Here is a 19753-nt window from a genome sequence, read left to right as displayed (position 1 = left end):
CACAATTAAAGACTTTTAATGTGATTCCTACCAAATGTTTCAGCTATCATTTTAAAATTGTCACAGCCTGAGAATTTCCTCCTCACGTTACTCAGGCCTCTGTTTCCAGCATCTTAAATATTTAACAACTTTAACGTTTATGATTGTGTGCCCACACTCTTTTCAGAGGAAGAAAAATCCCTCTTAATGCACTCCACACCACAGGATAATCACTCAGGATATCAACTTAGACTCAAATTACAACACTGCCATATGCACATGCTGCGAAGACTCTCCACGACTTCGAATAACAACCCAGACCAAGTCTAGCTCCTCCCTGACATACAAAGCTTGCCTCTCTAAATAGAACTATTTAACTACATACTTCTTTGACACCAATTACCACTCTCCTGTTTTTTGTTGTTGTTGTTTTTTTTTTGCCGTCATCTTGGGACATTAGGGTGTTACAGGAAACACCCAAAAAATGGAAATACAGTAGGTGAATTTTTCAGTGCATATCCTAGATAGGTTCCACAGATAAAAACGCAAATTGGTGAATAAATTGGGGGGGTTCGGGTTCAGGTTGTTCAATGTTTACCTCTGTTTTAAACCATAGAAAATGTCTGCCGTGCAGCACCGTGTTATTCTGCCGCATCGACGTGAACTTTGGTCATTTAGCACAAAAACAAAAAAAATTTCCCCCCTGAGTCTTTGGCAGGCGCGGCCGTGCAGGCAGGGATAAATGTCACTTAGCAAGTCAAGGGGAAATCTTGTGAAAGGCGAAGAGAGAGTAATGAGATTGAAATTTGCTTACATGCACTTTGAGGTGCCAGCGACACATTTGCAGCCCCCAGGACATATTTTCCTTTTGACTCATGCATTCATTTTTGATTCTGTGAGTTTAAAAAGCGGACTTCTACATGGAGTTCAAACCGTGCAACAGGATCTCCCCTGCTTCAGTTTATTTATGCACGAGCACATGGAGGCCATCTTCTCCCTGAAATGTTGCTGACTGACAGATTCCTCGGCAGCCGAAAGGCCGAGCGGCTTTCCGCATATTCCAGGCTTGCGGTTTCACATTGCCGTTTTTTTCTCTGCCTCCGAAAGCCAGATGTTTCTCTGCAGCGCTAGTAAGCTACCTTCGCCAGCAGGGAGCAGCCTTGCCTCGCAAACCCTTCTGTCCTAGACGGTGCCTTCCCTTGCCATATGATCCTGTTTGAATGTGCTGTATTTCCAATGAGGCTGCACAATGTGCAGCAGGGGCTGAAGCGTTGCTTGATCTCACAGTGGAGGGAGGCGTGGTGAAACAAGCGAGCTGTTTTTTCCCCTGCACATTACGTCACAAGGAATCAATAGATCAAGGAAGCCAGAGATATCCTGGTATGACAAAAATATGCACACTATCAAGACGCCAGATCATTTAGTCGCATTTGCCAGATCATCTCTGTTGTGATTTATTAGACAGTAACATGTTGCTGGAGCAACACAGTTGAATTACTGTCTGGTGTTGAAATATGTAAATCGCATCGCGCAACAGCATCTCATGAAACTTAAACGAGCGCGAGCATATCGAACCGCTACATAAAATAAACAAGCGTGAAAATCATTGCGACAGTTAAAACGCAGAAGGGCCAGCAGTGGCAGCTGTTGTTTTTTTATTTCCTTTATTTCTTTTTTTCTCCCAGTACTTACAGCCTGTATTGTCTGATGAAACGCCATGCTGACAGATTAACACTGTCAAATTTACTCGGCTTACTTACCTTTACCTGTATCAAATCGTTCTCTTTTTGTAAAGTTTTGTTTTGGCTTGAGGATCTCATTTATTTACTGACATTGTTGGGAAAGTGCATTGTCTATGCCAACTATTTTTTTTATTTTTTTTTTATGAAGTACTTACAGTGAATAGTTTATTATGATTCAATTTTTTAAAATTAAATTCACGGTTTCCACATTTCTCCATTGTTGCCACCCATTCAGTAGCCCCTCAGAGATTCCAAAGGGACCCGGGAGTAGAGCCACTGCTTCTACACATTTCGAGGAGCCAGTTGAGGTATTTCGCTTTCCCAAATGAGGTTTTTCATTTTGTCCAACTAAAAGAACACCTCTGTGTAGACATGGGATGCACAGGTGGGACGACATGTTCAAATAGGGTAACTAAAGGGAGGTGGCCAGAAACAAAGGTCAGGGTTCCTACTGCCACCCAAGTGCTGTAGATAAACAGAATAAAGTGATGGCCAATAAATGTACAGTAGTTAGCATTTGTAGTATCAGACAGGACCATTGCGCCTTAGGTCTCAGGCAATGCTGTGGTAACAACTGATATTCGTTTGTAAAGTTTATATATATTTTTTAACCGGAAAAAGAAGACTCAAGTGTGTCCCTCACAGAAATTCCAGAAGCCATAGATTCACGTCATCCTGAATTCCCACCAACGTTCTTCTGGGCTTGTCGAGCATGGCTCCGAAGCAAAAACGGAATATATGTGCTGAGGTGTGACCATTCCGCATTACGTAGCGTTTTGGGAAATTTGCGATGGAAGTCTTACTGGTCCCCCTATGGATTGTGTAAGATATGAAAGGAGTCAAAAGAAGTAAAGGGAATGGGCCAAGCGGTTTGTTCACCGTGGCTGACAGGACACTGACAGCTGTGACAAAAAAGATTTGGGATTCCATTTATTGGGCGGCTTTCTGGCAGCCTGGGGAGTTGGCGACTTACTCAAGGGTACCTCAAATGGGACTGTGCTTTGGAACAGCAGTCCATGACCATTTTTGCGCCACGGACCGATTTCAGATGAGGAATATTTTGACAGAGGGGCATAGAAACAAATAAAAACAAATACAACTCATCAACATACCAAATGTAATTACTAGTGGGAGCCCTGCGCTTTTTTCTCTTCAATGTGTTGGTCTCATCTTGGGGTTGTGGGGGACAATAACACCTGGACTATGTTACATATGTCCAGGCTACTCTGTAATTTTGTTTTGTTCGCTGTCATTGCAAGAAAACAGTTTGACAAAGATGGGATGTTGGAAGTGTAAGCAATGTATTTAGGTGGTTTTGAAGGCGTCATTACCTCATTTGCGAGGCCGCCGTCACGTATTTTGCAGAGCAGGCTTTGTGTGCGAAAACATTTTTTAAGTAGGACTACTGTTATTATCTCTTAAATGCAGCGTTTTCTTGGAAATTGTACGCTCTACTTCTCCTTCTATCTAATTATTTGCAGTTTCTGCTTTTCTGAAGGAGCTTTCCAGATACGTGTTTTCTTTACAAAAATGTATTAGTTTGTGGGCTTACTTTTTCTGTACAGAAGCACTGTAGGATGCACCCACTAATCTGTATATATTACTGGATAGCCAATAGGCCAAGACTTTTGAAGCCGCGAGGCCGCCATATTACAAACCCCAAGAAACGTTTCTCGCATACGATCCTATACATTTACAGTATTGAGACAGTAGTTATGATGTTTTACATTTTTTAAACATAAACAAGACGACTTCCGGCATTTTACAATTTGCCTTGTATGTATAAACTATATGCTTAATGGTGTTAACAGGAGGAAACTTGTATATTTTTAATTAAATAATTATACCTGTAATTCAACAAAAGATACCTCTGCCAAATCTAATATTGGTTCTAAGGAACTGAGTGATAAAAGAAAAAGGGCTCTTTAAAGCAGCACATACCGTCCACTTGTTAAAAAACAGAGACCTCCCCGCCAACCAACCCCCCCAACTCCGCCCCCTGGCCCTATACTAAGAGCTTACGAGTTGTATACCAGTATGTCTAATCTGTACGTGTACATATAATTTATACAGTAGTCCGCTCGCAAGATGGGAGGGGTAAAATGGCCGCCCTGTGGCTTCAACGGCTTGCACGGACGTGTACGGGCTATCAGCTATCCAGTAATATATACATATCAGTGGATGCACCTGATTAAAAAAACAAAACAAAAAGTAATACTCATGAGGATCAATGGTACATTTTTCATTCAGTCTCCTTTTCTCTGGAGAATCTTACCCTGAATTAGCACCTGTCTTCTTAACCATTCATCCACGAGTGCTACGTGTGATTGACACTTGTCAAACACCTGGCGCTCAGCGGCGGCGTTGGCAGTTAGCACGCGCCAACTGCCTCATTTGTTTGGCAGACAAGTGATGCCAGGACCAGAGGTCGGGGCGCTCACGTTGGGGAAAGAATATGGTTCCGCCATAGTGTGCCTGCCACCTGGCGTGTCCTCCATCTTGTCTGCTGCCCTTCCCACTAAGCGCAGAAAACCCATTTGGCTTCCGTCTGCTGCCATTGTCGTACTCGTTCCGCTGATTGCGATTCCCGTCGGATCTTCCGGGATTACAGTTTTGTCAGACCAAGAAGCGTATTGATTCAGAATAAAAGAAACGCTGTAAAGTTAATCCTCTGCCGTCCCAACGTTTGATGACACATCATCGGGCGCAGCCAGGAGTTTCTTCCCTCAAGGATATGTGGATGGCTCTTGAGGGAACGCCGATTCGAGCCGCCGGTAATCTTCCGAATGCTTGGCAGCCACTCAGTCGTGTCACCCCCCCAGTGATAATAACCAGCGAAAAATGCTGTTTTTTCGTCCCTAACGCTATGATTACAGTGGATTCTCTAAGGTCTGGACGGGAACTTAGTCGACCACAGATTTGTTCTCATGTGGAAACAATTTTTCCCAGTGGAAATAATGGTAGGGTCAAACTTTCAGTATTCTAATTCCAAAGTCAGGGTTAGGGTTTCAAGTTTGGGTTTCAAATTGTAATTTCATGCCTGTTTCAAATTAGGGTGTCAACTGAGTGTTAGAATTTCCAACAAGGGATAGGATGTAAAATTGGGCTTTTAAACGTGGCTAAGGGTTTCAGTTAAGTGTTTAAAATTAGGGCTCAAGGGTTAGGATTTGAAATTAGGGTGGCATCAAAGTTAGTGTTAGGGTTTCACATTTGGGTTAAGGTGTCAACCAAGCTTTCGGAGTAGGGTTAGTGTATCTATTTCCGAACTGAACAACCTTTACTTTAACCTTGCTGTTGTTTTTTCCCCCTCAGGGACAATTATGTTCCTGAATGAATTTAACGCAGTGCATGTTTATTTTCCCTCATTTCAACTTGTAAGTAAATTAAATGATCCATTACAAAGTTAATTTTATGTGTTGCTTCCGCTTACTAAGTTTTATTTCGACAAAGGACAGATAGAAACTAGCATAGTGCTAAATTGGGTGCAGCCATCTTTTTAAAATTATTGCATATTATCTTTTAAATTAACTAATTATAAAAAAAATTAAAAATAATTTACATCAGGAAAAAGTATATTACTATCTGCTCTAGCCGTTTTGCAGCAATTAGCATTAGAATATAGCTAAGTTTCAGCATTATTCACAAATCTGTTTAAAACAGTAAGGGAAACAGCTTGTTGCAACATGGCCCTGGTTGATCTCTTATACTCTGCTGCCACCTGCTTGCCGTTTTGGTAATAACTACCATTGCTTCAACCATTCTCTTCAGTTCAGAGGCTGCATGAAAGGCTTCGGTTTGCTCTCGCATAAAAAACGTAAAAACTTATAAATACCTCTTTGGGAGCATGGCAATATTTAAAACAGAACGTATTAATACATGCTTGGGGGCAAATGAGTTCAAGTAGATGAGTTAGGGGATTCCACTTATAGTTTTCTCGATTGAGAAAACCTGGGGCCCCTCAGTGGCGCACACTCAGTCATGTACTCACTTTGCCTTTCCCACCACGTGCCACTCCCCCAGGAGCCTCCCTCGGGTTCCTTCCCTCGCCCACTAGGGGGCGTCGACCCTCTCCCGCCGGCCTAATTGTGTCAACTGAGCGCACAATGGCCAAAGTGTCATCTGTCCTACTGTATACAAGCTAGTGTTGTGGTGGACTGAAGGAAACAGAGGGGGACATTCAGTGAGCCCAGGAAGGGGGGCGGGGGGTGGGCCCCAGTCTGCCAGAGGCCGGACTCAAGTCTTTGGGAGGGAAAGAAGAGGAGGAGGAGGAGGAGGAGGAGGGTGCAGAGGCTGCCTCCTTGTCCAGATGTTAGGCGCAGCTCATCGGCTTTCCTTCCCCTCCGTTCGCTCTGGATATATTCTTTTCTGTTTTGGGGAGTAGGAGACCATGTACGAACGCCACAAGCGGAGGTACAGCTTCTGCGCCAAGGGCGAGAGGGCCGTCAACGTGGTTTTGATCAAGGTAAGACCACCCGAAAAGTTTTTTGCGAGCGCCAAAACAGTCGGTTGCAAACCACAGGAGGTTGTAACTGCACTTACACGCAAAGTTACACCCGTGAAAGTGACTTTTAAGGAAGCGTCTCGAGCTGCTCAAACGCTGCTTTTAGAACTGTGGAACAAACAACAGTCTAACTTGTTTCCACTGGTGATGCTGCGAGGGTCTTGTTCATTAAAAAAAAAACACACACACACGCGCACCCTCGGGGCGGTTTGTGGATACTGCATTTGATCGTTTTAGGGCCTCAGTGGGGTTGTTTGGTCATGCTAGCGTGCCATTAGCGTGGCGCTAACCCCTCTCAGGTGCTGTTACATGAATGCTCATGTGGCACTCGCTGTAATCATCCCTCAAAGTGGAATTGTTATTCTATAAACAAGGTTTAAGGGTCTCAAACAAATATTTGAGTTCAAGTCATGGCTAGGTTTACAAGTTAGAATTTCAAGGTTTAGGGCTCAGGGTTAAGGTTTTACAAATCGGGTTTCAAACCAGGGTTAGGGTCCAATTAAGTATTCGGGTTTCAAATCATGCCATGGTTTTCAAGTTTGGATTTCAAATCTTGGTTAGAGTTTCAAACAAGTAGTAGGGTTTCTAATCATGGTGGGATTTTAAATGAGTGTTTTAAAATGACGGTTTCAAGCGTTTTAGAACTTTCACGTTAGGGTTTTAATCAAATGTTATGGTTTCAATTTACCGTTTTAAGAAGTGGTTAAGGTTTCAAGTTAGGGTTTCAAACCATGGTCAGGAATTTAAATGTGGGTTTAATACAAGGTTATGGTGTCAATTGAGGGTTTCAAGACATGGTTCGGATTCAAGTAAAAGTCTCAGATTTATTAAGTTTGGGTTTCAAAATTGGGTTTCCAGCTCATGTTTGGGCTTCAAATCAAGGTTTGCCTTTCAAGATAGGATTTCAAACAAGTGTTATGGTTACAAATTTGGGTTTCAAGTCAGGGTTAGGTTTCATGAATTTAACTTTCAAACCGGTGTAAAGTTTTAGAGTTAGGGTTTGATATGCCTTGGAGTGTTATTCTTATTGCACCCCAAGATGTTGCACTTTAAAGCTGCAGTAGCATGTATAGAATCTTTTCTTTTTCCACTGTGCCTCACTTTTTCCTCCTGGTCTAAGCGTCGTGTGTGTGTGTGTGTGTGTGTGTGTGTGTGTGTGTGTGCGTGTGTGTGTGTGTGATTATCGTTGGCGTAGCTTGGCCGTGACTTGGCTCATTGGCGTAATGTGGCATGGTTGCAGATGATTCTAACGTTGATTATGTGTATGCCCTTCATTTTATGTTCACCTCCATCTTCTCCTTCTTCGAGACTCAATTGAAAATCGAAAAATGACAGAGGTGACACATCAACAAAGTATTTGCTAGTGCCTCAGTACTCACGGGAAAGATTATGGTTTTAAAATTGGGCTTTCAACCCAAGTGTTGGGGTTTCAGGTCAGGGTTAGGGGTTCAAACAGAGTGTTAGGACTTTAAACTCTGTTTAAGGTTTTAAAGTCTTAAATTAGAGTCTTAATCCAGGGTTCACATTACGATTTTACGATTCTGTTAAATGGATTCAAAGGAGATTTGTAAAACAAGGGTTCGGGTTTCAAAATGAGGTTTTGAGACTGGGTCAGCAGGGTTGCATATTTGGGTTTTAAATTGGGGTTTTGTGTCAGACTTAAGGCTTTAAGCGAAGGTGAGGGTTTCAAACGAAGCTTTGAAGCCAGGGACTGCAACACATGTTGTTGACGGTATTGTCTTGATTTCACCTATAGTGATGTGTTAAATAGGGGAAAACAGCACAGCAGCTCCGTCTGTCTATATGCCAGTTAGCATTAAAATGCATCAACAGTTAGCTGCACCGCTAAACTCCATGATGATGATGATGATGATGATGATGATGGTGATGCGTTTTACGGGCATCAGGACGCTGGGATGTGAAATGCCGGCTGGAGTCAAGTAATTTGGCCCAGAGCCAGAACCTGCTGCTATTCTGAGGCAGGAGGAAGATGTTAGCCCACCCCGACACTGCCACATGTTTTTTTCCCACGCTAATCTTGCTCTCTCGCACTCTCGCTCACATCCTTTCGCCTCAAACAGAAGCTGACATCAGCAGCAAGTTTAGAAACTGAAATGTTGCACATGCTAAGAGCAATGCTGGATGCTCAAACCCTCACCCTGGCTTGAAATCATACTTTGGAAACCGCCGCCCTGGCTTTAAAACCTATATTATTGGAAACTCTAACCCAGTCTTGATTTACCAATGGCATTTTTTGAAAACCTGAAAGAACATTTCTGTTGACATGATGTTTTGTGAGCATAATCCACATTTTTATAATTTAAGCGAGTTGTGAGAACGCATGACTATATTCTAAATGAAATGCCTTTTTAAAGCACTATGTACGCATTTTTAAAAAATAAACACACGTCAACCTAGTATTAGCAAGTACTATGATCCACCAGTCATGCTAAGACATCGCTAGGAAAGGTTTTGTGCTTTCCTATGTTTTGTCACTGCAGTAAAACACGATGCTTTCACGTCAATTTATTTTTAAGGCAGATGTGTTTTTACTGGGTGCAGTTTAGTTCCCTTGGTGCTACAAATATGTTTTGAACCCAAGCGGCCAAATTTGAGAGGAGGGGGTGGAAGGCTTGGGCCAGGGGAATCAGTGCCTTCCTCGCTCGGCTGACCGGCGTTACTGGTTGTGTGCTAACTGCGAACATCACAGATGAATGGGGGCGAAAATTTGACCCAACAATATTCTAACTTTGGAAGTAGTATCAGAGTTTTAAGACTGACTTGATACTTAAATTAAAAATTTAATGGCCTAAATAAAGGCTCGTTTTCATGGTGAGTTTCTTTGGGATTCGAAAACATCCATGTTGTAAAAAAACGCAATAAAGCTAACTAGGCCCTCTTGGAATTGTTTGTGATTCTTGGGTGCCTCAAAATGTCTGAAACAATTTTTGCAAGCGCTTATTTCCTGAATGAAAATGGATGCATTTTATGGGTCCACAACGCGACTGCTACCACAAAACATTGTTAGTAGCGCTCTCTGGTAAGTTCGAATAAAAATGGCCCGACACCAGTTCCACCGATTGACACAAAATCGGGTGTATGTGTGTCTATCGTAACAGGACACACAAAAACATCTCGTGGAACAACACAATTGAACATGAAATTGACCATTTTGGTTTGAATCTGTCATTTGAGGGTTAATGGACGCGAGTGACACTGGGAACATGGGGGGGCGGGCTAAATATTTTCTTTTTCCTTGGGGGGCTTTCCAGACAATGATTAAGAAGAAGCACAGGCCTACGCCATCTAATGTGAGCAGAGCAAGGCGTTAAACTTTGATCATTTCCAATTGCTTTCAATTGCAACACAGTCGGATTCGTTCTTTTTGTCCGCCATGGGAATTTCACAAAAGATCAGTTTTATCTGAAGTGATTACACTTTGTTTGCAATACTAGCATCCGTCATCTGAGAGGTTTAACAGAATTACATCACACCAGACCCGAGTGCTGACGTCATGCAATTTATCTAATGGCAGGACACCTTTTGGGCGTATGAAAGCGCACACAGTTGCAGCGATATCCTGCTTTGGCTGTATCTATGTAAGAAGCGGTGTTCAAAAAGCTCGTATGACGGAAGATGCTGTGTGTTGTTTTACGGTCAATCAATATGAACAAATATGGGTAATATTGGGCGATCAGATTGGTGGAAAGTCTATTTTTGGGGCTTTTTGGAGAACAGTACTAAGCTGAACGTCAACAACAACAACAACAACTTCCAGATGGACGTGTTGCCTGTGAGTCTCCATTTTACGTCCCAGCATGCATGCAGCAGTGCAGAACACAGTGTTGTTTCCCCTCAAATCCAGCAGAAGCAGCTGTCCATGGAACACTTCAAGATGTAAATCTGAATTAGTGTTAACTTCCGCTGCCATGTCATTTTCTGTGTGTCCGTACAGTATGTGCGACCCGCTAAATTGGCACGTCAGTCTCGCTGGGCTCTGTTTGATGTGAACACGACTGTATGCGATGTTGGCACGAGCATCTGTGCGCGTTTGTTTTGGGTTTCGATGTATGCGTGTGAGTACACGTATATGGGCGGAGCTTCCTGAACAGATTAGTCTTTGCCACCTCACATGGAAGTCATTCTGCGTAGGTCACGCACTCGCGGTCTTGTTTTTTTTTGTCTTTGCTGTCTGCTTAATCAATGACTGCACTGTCTTTAGTCTATTTGTTAACTTGGACATGACATCACTGCTCAGTCAGCTGGCCCACAAACCTACTTTCTCATGGGAATGCAAGTTACATGTATACAAATAAGCACATGTGATGTATGCCATGTTAAAGCTGGAGTGCATTACTTTTTTTTTTTTTTTTTTTTTTTAAGTCATATTCACCCAGCTTTTGAGAGTAGCCATGATTGTATGTTCCATTTTGGACAAGTAAGTTTGAAATATTTAGTTCGACCTATTAATTAGGCAAGGGACGCATTAAGTTATGCAATGTAATTACAGTACATCTAAATAACACATGTCAAGATACTGCTGTGGCAACATCTATTCATAACATATTAATGAATAGTCGTCACTGATGGAGGGTGAAGAGAACCTTGTGCACCTCGGTCCATGGCCTGGCCTATAGAATCCATTGTAGGTGACATGTGTCAAAGTTTGAGGATCCATTCAAGATTTGCTGTTTAAAAAGAAAACAAAATGAGATGATCCCGGAAAGTAGCCCCTCCAAAATGACCTTCACAGATATACGCCCACCCAAGTCCATGTTTATCATAAAACAACATACAAGTGTAGTAGTGCAGAGCTCATTTGTTTACATTTGCTCACACGGGTTCTGTGAGCCACCACTGTGACTCACTGTCACCTCCTCATAAACAAGATGGTGTCATGAGCTAAGAAGAATTTCAATAGGGAAGAAAAAGAAACCGTTCAAAAAGGAGGCAGTGTTTCATGTCAAAGCTATTGCAGTGTTTAAAAATGAAGTCCATCACAGAAAAGCCCGTTCACCCTGATGGGGGGAGGGGGGACAATTAAATCAGTTCTCCACCAACAATGGTTTCTAACAAAGCTTGTGTTTTGTCCACCCTGGGATTTAAAGAGGAGTGTGATAAAATAAACCCTTTTTTTTTTTTTACTGTATGCAAAGATCTTTTGAAACCTTTTATGAACCCTGACAAAACCCCCAAATTAGCAATCATTTGTCACTCAGTGAGATACAGGAAACTTTTCATTTATGGATTAATTTAAATTTCCACTTTATAAAAAATGATGCTGATACTGGGAACTCCCTATACTATATTTTTTTAAATAACCCCCCCCCCCCAATTTTTTTTTTTAGATATTATGTTGAAAGTTTGGAAAGCTTACTTATTTTTTATTTTAGTTTAACACATGCTGATGATCCTTGAAGCTCCCTACAATTTTTTTTTTTAATTTTTAAACAAAGCTGACAATTATTTGTTTAATAAAAAAAAAGTAATTAAAAAAAATTACGCTAATATTTTCTCTTTTACTGCAAATGAATATCAACTTGAAACATCGGTTATCTGTCTCCTTGACTATTAATAATCGGTATCGGCCTTGAACAAAACATATCGGTCGATCACTAATTGATAGGCGTCCACTGATTCTGATTGAAAGTTCCTGACACCTCAAGGCCTTTCGAATAAAGTTGAAGCTATGTAGTGTTCCATCACAGATTTTTTTAAGATGGCTGTAATGCAAAGTCAAAGAGAGCTTCCTAAAGCTTTTCCACCGTTTCCATCATCTTTAACACAAAGAGTCTGTTAAGTCGAGAGGTCAGTCAGTTCTGAAAACCATTGAAGCTTTTACTGCCTCCTCCAAATACATGGAGGTGTGTATGACATCTCTGTTGCTAAAAGCAGCCCTGACAGGCTCTCGCACGCACAAGTGCACACACGCACACACACACACACACACAAGCACACGCACGCACGCGCAGCTGTTGTATAGCCGTAGTGAGCACATATGAAGCAAAGCCTCGTGTGTCCGAGCCGTCCCCCCCCCCTAACCCTCTGGGGGGACTTACAAAGCAGTCGTCTCGTTGTCGCCTCCCTTCCAACACTTCCTGGCCGTCGCATCACTTAGTCTCGCCGGCTGACGCGTGTCACATGTTGCTGAGGCTGATTCAGTGTCTTCCTGTTTCCCCCTCGTAGATCCACCGCGACGGAGAGGCGTCCTTACAGCAGCCACTCGACACGCAACGCTCAGGTAAGACCAACTTTCTTGCTGTTTTTTTTCCCAAATTGATGGTTGCTTCGTTAACTTCCCAGGAATAGCACCTTTCATCTTTGCCACACTTTTGATTGTGCTGATCGCTAATTTGCCCTGTGACTTTCCACATGTACAAATGATTCTGTCCAAAGCGACAGACACTCTCTGACTATGAGGCCTCAGGCTGCCTTGTCTCGCTAAGAGTGAATCATGACACCCCCCCCCCCCCCCCACCACCCACACACAAAAAAGGCAGACTTCCTCTCCACAACCTTTATTTTCTCACGAACTTGCATGTCATTTCTGTCAAGTGAGAGTACAAATAATGAAGGAATGGTAAGACATAGACAGTATGCCTGTGAGCATTGTTGTATTATCCGCACCGTCGTTATTTGGAGGTATATAAGAGCTAAAGTTCTGTTAGCATAGCATTGTGTTTTAGCAACATGATGTTTGTAAATCAAAAGTATGGGTTATATTAAGATGTGTGCAGTTAATTTTGTAGTCAACTTCAACTTGGGGTGTCAATAAGCTACTTGAAGCAAGCACAGTTGGACTCTTCTTGACGATCTGTTAGCGAAAAATGTAAATAGAAATTTAAAAACTTGAAACTGCATCAAGCTGAGGGCAAACTGCTTTTTATATGCAGCTGGAATTATGCTAAATAGATACTAGTCATAGACCGATATGGTATTTTCAGGGCCGATACTGGGGCCGATTTCAGTAGCCAAGGAGGCCGATAACCGATATTTGGAGCCGATATTAATTTTCAGTAAATTGGGGAAGGGGGATATTGGCATCAACATTTTTAAAAATACAAATGCCAATCTTCACTCTGTTGTAATGTCTTAAAGCATGTTTATTGAACCATTTTTCAGACTGCAGAAGTTTTTTTTTTGATCTAATATAATAGACATCCTTTCTAATGTCTAATAAAATGTTGAGGGAGCTCCTAAGGTTATCAGTACGTCTCAAGATTTTTACAATAAATATTTTTTTCCAAAAATAAAACTTTCAGATTTCTTTGTTTTGATGTTGAACAAAAACAAATGGTTCAGAAGGTTCCCGGAGTCAGCAGCATCTCTTATAAAGTTATGTATATAAATGTAAATAAATAGTTCCTGAGATTAAAATGCTTTTAGATTTACCTTACATCTGCCGTCAGATTTTTGAAAAAGGCTATAACGATATTCGGCAAAATGCTCAATATCGGCCTATCCCTAATAGATACGACCAAAAATTAAGATCAGTGATGCCAAATGCAAATAGAAGTGATGCTGATGAGTCGTCAGCGTCCTCCACGCTCGCAGTGGTCAAGTGTGCCGCAACATTATAGACCGCAGGCATTTTTTCACCCCCACATTGTTTTCATTAAATATCAGCGCAGACCTTAAAATGCCCAGCTTGAACTTTTTACACCTTACAGGGAGAGTTGCTGATAAATCAGCTCCAGGCAGTCTTAATTAGCTGCCCTCCGATTACCTTAGCCGTAGTGTTTGCTTGTTAGCGTCCCCGCACCCCCCTTAAAGCTTCCCGCAAGTCGCGTTCTAATGATGCAGGATATTTTATGTTAGGGTCGAACATGGTCATATTCAGGGTTGAGATCTTGATCCAAAAGGTGAAAGGCTTTTTACTTCTTATTCAGCCATGCATCCATTATGGTTATACTTTTACTTTTGAGGGATTGGTCGTGGAAAGGCTCTCAGCAAATCAGAATTTTAGACTCCAATCAGGACGAATCTATGAATTTTATTGTGTATTTTATTCTTTGTGTGTACAGTATGTTGGGAGGGTGCATGTGTGGTGTGGAGGCGAGACACCCTGAAGTGTGTGTGCGTGTATGGTAGGGACGGGCAACTTTACACACGCGGCTCCGGCTACATCTCTGAGTGGCCCCTTGAATGTTTTATTTGATTTTTTGCAAACCCCAAAAATCCTCTCAAAAACATCTTTGTTCTATCTGTGCTTAATTTCAAACCCAGAACTGTTTGACTTCTGTTATGGTTCAACCGTGTTCTTGCAAACACCACAGTTTTGTCTATTTGGTCCAGTTTGCTATATTCCGCATCCTTTTCTTTCGTTTAAGGTTTTGAGCATGAGAACATAACTGGTCCATGGCATAACTTTGTGTAGGTACTTTTTGATGTTTACCAAAAAGATGCACTACAGTCATGTGAATGGACATTTATGTCTTGTAATTATCGATCAAATGATTTTTTTGTTTGTTTCCTTTGTAAATTAGTGTAAAATGTCTGAAAGCATTCTTCCGTTGGCATAATAGTCGCAGTAGATTACCGTTTGTTGGCTTATTTAAGATAAACATGTTGCCCCACTTTTATTCTTCAGTTGTCGGAGCTCCTGAAATCCGTGTTGCTTTATAAAACCAGCATTGTTTTTTTTTTTTTTGTTTTTTTTATAATTGGTGACCAGCACTGTGTTGCATCGCTAAAGCCTGTCGCTATCACCTTCACGCCTATTCTCCTCCCATTGGGAACACAAGCAGCTCTGAATTGACTATTGGCAACAACAGCAAAAAGTATCAAAAACGTGTGCCTGAAAAGACGCAGGAAGTCTGGCAATTTTGAGTTATGCCGACTCTGCAAAAAATGCCGTTGTTGTCGCATGCAACACATTTGTTCGGACAGTAACCTGTAATACTTTTTTGAGGGCTGCGAAGACTCATTAGATACTCAAAGTTTGTCTACAGTCGTTAGCTTCTCTACTGACTCTGCAAAAAGTAACCTTGGAGTGTTTTGCTCACATTTAACTTTTGGCGTCCTCTGAGAATAAGCGGCTGGGGAAGCAAAGAGGTGGAAATAAATGAAGGCTTTATCTGCAATCTGTGTCTGTCGGGAGAAAACACTTAAGGTAGCGACTCGGAGTATGAAAATGTGCGGGTGGAAGGGGAATGAGGGCGCTCTGTGATAGGAAGGCCTGATGGCTGCTTTATCTCCTCCGTGATTTCGCACCACATTCATTTCCTCGGAAGCGGACGATTTGTTGGGATCATATCTCCTCTTGATTCCCCCCCCCCCCCCCCCTCCTCTAGCAACATACATTTTCTTCCCGACTTCTCTGTGGCCTCCTTTTTTTTTAACGGTTATGTTCAACACCTCTGAAGTTGTTGTGGAAGAGCGATTCATGCTTGTCATGATGTGTGACACTGGAAATGCGTCTTGAATACAAAGCCGCCTCGTCGGGTTGCGGCCCTCACGAGACACACGAGGATTTGCTGATGTCTTTCGCAGATGTGCCTCGAAACATAAACATTTGTGCCATTCCAGTTGTTCCGTTGACCTCCAGTCGCAGTGAAGGGTAAAAAAAAAAAACATCCATCAATCACCTGCTTGAAGGGGAGTTTCCTTTAAGAAATGCAAGTATGCGCCATGTTGGGTTGGATGTTTTAGTCAAGCGGAGAGAAGCCAAGCATGCTGTAAAGCCCCACTTGACATTGATGCTTTTACTCAAAGGCTGCACAAACCCTGCAGGTGTCAATGCTCAATTACAATGTAGTTAACGCTTAAACCACATTTTGAATTGCACGAATAGGATTCGCGATGTGAAACCCACAAATGATGGATATAATGTGATTGGAAAATGGAAAAACGTCTGATGCTGCATTGATTGTAACATCTGAAACACATCGAGTTAATTTTCAGTCACAGAATTGTGGACATTCTCTTGATGGCTCTCTTGAAATTGCTTTATTTCTTTTTCTTTATCTGACAAAAAAAAGGTGAACGTCTCCCAGAGATTTTGTCTAATTGCCATAACATGTAACCTTGTACTGTATACTACAAAGTTGGGTGACGCGAAACGCTGACAAATTTTAGTTTTCAACATGTGTGTGATTTTTTTTTCTTTTTCTTTTTTTTAATTCAGCCCCCTGATGTCAATTTCCCTAAGAAACATAAAAAGTGACCAAAAGTCTCAAGGGATGCCATGCTTGAAAAGACACACAAAGTCTTCCATTTGGGCTGGATGCAACGGTCTTCTGATCATTTTGACTCAAAACATTTTTAAACATTTAAACATTTTTGACAATCATATGTTATGTGTGACCTCACTAGTCTAAACATGACATTCTGATTATTATTATATTTATGCAATATGAGTTATGCAGCAAAATCCAGCAATTTTTACCCATGTCGGGGGGCGGCCATTTTGCCACTTGCTGTTGACTGAAGTTGCTCAGGGCTAAGGCAACGACCAATCACAGCTCACCTGTTTTCTGAAGCTGAGCTGTGATTGGTTGTTCCCTGAGACCTGAGCAACAATGATGTCATCTTCAGTCAACAGCAAGTGGCAAGATGGCCGTCCCCTGAGATGGATACAAATGACTGGATTTTGCTGTTTAACTCATATTCCACTAACACAATATCAACCAGAATGCCATATTTAGACTAGCGGGGCTGCATAGAACATATTATTGGCAAAACAAATTGGGGTTGACTTCCCCTTTAAAAATGGGTTAGGCTTAGGGTTAGACCTGAAGTTTATTAAATTGGATCATGCAAATCCAGCCAGGATGATCATGTAACATTAAACTCTTGCGCTATCCTCTGATTCGTCACCTGTTGCGTGCGTGCGTGCGTATGTGCGTGCGTGCGTGAGTGTGTGTTTGCGACAGCTGTCAAAACTTGCACTAGCTTGCGAGGTTTAGTGGACAGGTGTGAAAGGGTGGAGACACACGCAAACACACGCACACACACACGCACACACACACGCACAGCCTTGCAATTGCAATGTTGCGTTGCTATGAATAACAAAAGGTTAAGCCAGCTGTCAGAATTCTTGAGTCACTTTCATGTCCGGCATGTTAAACGTCCCATGGCTGCAACGTATGGATGTCATCAAGTGAGGCGACCAGTCAGATAAGACATAGGGATGATCTCTACCCGCATACCCCTGAATCATTTATTTTGCATTAATGTTGCTAATAGCACAGTGGCCAATAATAAACAATTTGACACAGACACTTTGTTTGGCATTTTGAAATGGTTGGATATGAATATGAAGTGCATCCCGTAAGTAATAACAGCACTTCACTCTAACCCCCCCAAACACACACACATTTTAGTTTACATCATTTACCCCCCCCCCCTCCGCCCCCAACATTTTTGTTTTCAGCTTTTATTCCCAACAATAGATTATATTTCCCCTCCAAATTCTATACATATCACATAAAGACTCTGAAAGAATGTAATAAAAAGGAAAATACCTGGAAATTGCACAGGTGTGTCAAGCTTGAAGCTGTAATAGCTGCCAAGGGTACACCAACAACGTCTTTTGCAACTTGCATGCAATTCCTTAGTTGTTTTGTGTGCGTGTGTTTAAGAAATGGGGAAAACATAAAACAAAGTGTGTGAGGAAAGATACATTTGTAATTAATAGACAACAATTTAAACAATATTACTTATAATAATACTAATAACTTCCTATGTCTTGTGTACTTTAAAACTAATATTAATGATATTAATAATACAATTAGTATTTAAATACACTGTATTATTATAAAACTTTACAAATGTAACGGTGGCCAAAAGGTTTTGCACAGTATTGCCGCTTTGTTGAATCCGCCTTCTAATTTACTACACCATTACATTTTGGGTTTTCATTGTATAAGCCTTAATCATCAACTTGCAAGAAATAAAGGTGATAAAGCTCTATAAAATATGGGCTTTTTGCTTTTTGAAATCTCTAACGTCTCCTTCAATCTCAATCAAATTTGAGCAAAACTCGATTATTTGATTCTCCTCCTCAGTGAAATGGTTTATTTATATGGTTTATTTAATGTGGATGCATTTCCAAATGAAATACAATGAAAACTTTCTTCGTTGAAATATCGTTTCCTCTTTCAAAAGAAAACGATTGATAATCATTCAACGAGAGCAACTTTTTCCTCCTAATGAAGTTCCCTCAGCAATAGTAGCGCCGTTGATGTTCTCGGCCGCAGGATTTGTATACGTGTGCGCCTGTGATTGTAGCCCCCCATGGTGGGATTTCCCTTCTTCCTCAGAGCAGCTGACTTGGGGTCAACTGCAGTCTGCCAGTCTGACAAATGTTGTTCTTAACACTCTTATCCAAGCGAGTTGGTAGCACTGTGGAACGTACAGCCGCGCGTGCTCGAGCACACGCCCAAACTGAGACCTGGGAACCAAAAATCCTCTCGGTGCGCCTCTATACTTATAGTCTCATTGCTTGCTGTCATTAGTGTCATACACATGTAAAAAGCAAGATAAGTTCAATGCCAAAAAAGTGATGTGGTTTTCACTACACATTTCTTGGTACACTTCGGCTGTTTTATCACAAAACCCAAAAAAGGGTGTTCAGTGGTTAAAAAAAAAAAACCCCAACTTGCTTGAGAAGCGCAGGTCGTATTTTCCCTAAGAATTCTACCTTGACTTTGGAGTAACTCTATGACTTTAGCACTTCCACTGTGTGTCGATGGGACGTCCCCATTTGTTTCCACAAGGGAGACAGGTTCCCATCGTGTATAACACACACACACACAGAGACACACGACCTTCCACTTCCTCTCAGGACTGAAAAATGTTCAGTGGGAGGACAAAAAATAACTTCCTCTCTCGCACAAATGATGCAAAATGAAAACATGATGTCATCCATTTTGTGCGACCGGCTAAAGAAAGCTCCATGTTGGGGCTCTTGTAGATTCTTCCTCTTCCTTTATTTCCTTAAATGTACAAAAGCTGCTGCTCTTAATACTGTATATGTATATTTATATATATATATATATTATATATATATATATATATATATATATTAAAACACTAAAAAACAGTAGTTGTTTTCCTTCACACTTAACATCAAGCTTCTTCTTTTTTTTTTTGTCAAAGACAGTCAGCCATTGAAGCTACTTTTCTTTTCACAGCTTCTCACATTTCAAGAATTCATTTCATCCTCCTTCGTAACAGACTTGTTTATTGTGGCCACCAATAGGAAGTTAAATGAATTGTTCTCAGTAACTTCCTTATCCCCAAGCTGTTCAATTTTGACCGCTCATACTGCATGTTGTTGTTTTTCCAGGGTCCTCGCGGTCGTCAACGTTGCCTGCTTTGTCCAGCAGAACGGCGAGCAGCAACAGTTGCTCCCCGACCACTCACAGAGACTCGGGCAGCGACATCGAGAGCTTGCTGAGCTCCGAGGTGGCGTATGACAGCGTCTTCAGCAAGGTTTGACCCATTGCAGAAAAGGCACCCGTTGGTTAACACAAAATCACATTTTTGCCCTGGAAGGAAAAACAAACCATTTTTGATAAGATAGAAA

At 41.6% G+C, this 19753-nt stretch overlaps 1 protein-coding gene across 4 annotated transcripts in view; it reads left to right on the top strand.

Annotated features, from left to right (window-relative positions):
• akap13a (A-kinase anchoring protein 13a) overlaps positions 1–19753 on the top strand; it is a 93392-nt gene that overhangs the window by 32941 nt on the left and 40698 nt on the right. For all 4 annotated transcript variants that reach the window (XM_086071385.1, XM_086071388.1, XM_086071386.1 and 1 more), the window contains exons 10-11: positions 12409–12463; positions 19514–19659. In XM_086071385.1, the coding sequence (XP_085927511.1) occupies positions 12409–12463; positions 19514–19659 (201 nt within the window). The remainder of the gene's footprint in view (positions 1–12408; positions 12464–19513; positions 19660–19753) is intronic.

Source organism: Leptonotus elevatus, chromosome 3 (genome assembly GCF_054856555.1).
Source record: "Leptonotus elevatus isolate MCC_2025b chromosome 3, RoL_Lele_1.0, whole genome shotgun sequence".
Lineage (NCBI taxonomy): Eukaryota > Metazoa > Chordata > Actinopteri > Syngnathiformes > Syngnathidae > Leptonotus > Leptonotus elevatus.
The sequence above is the reverse complement of the archived record's forward strand: the minus strand, read 5'-3'. Positions and strand labels throughout refer to the sequence as shown.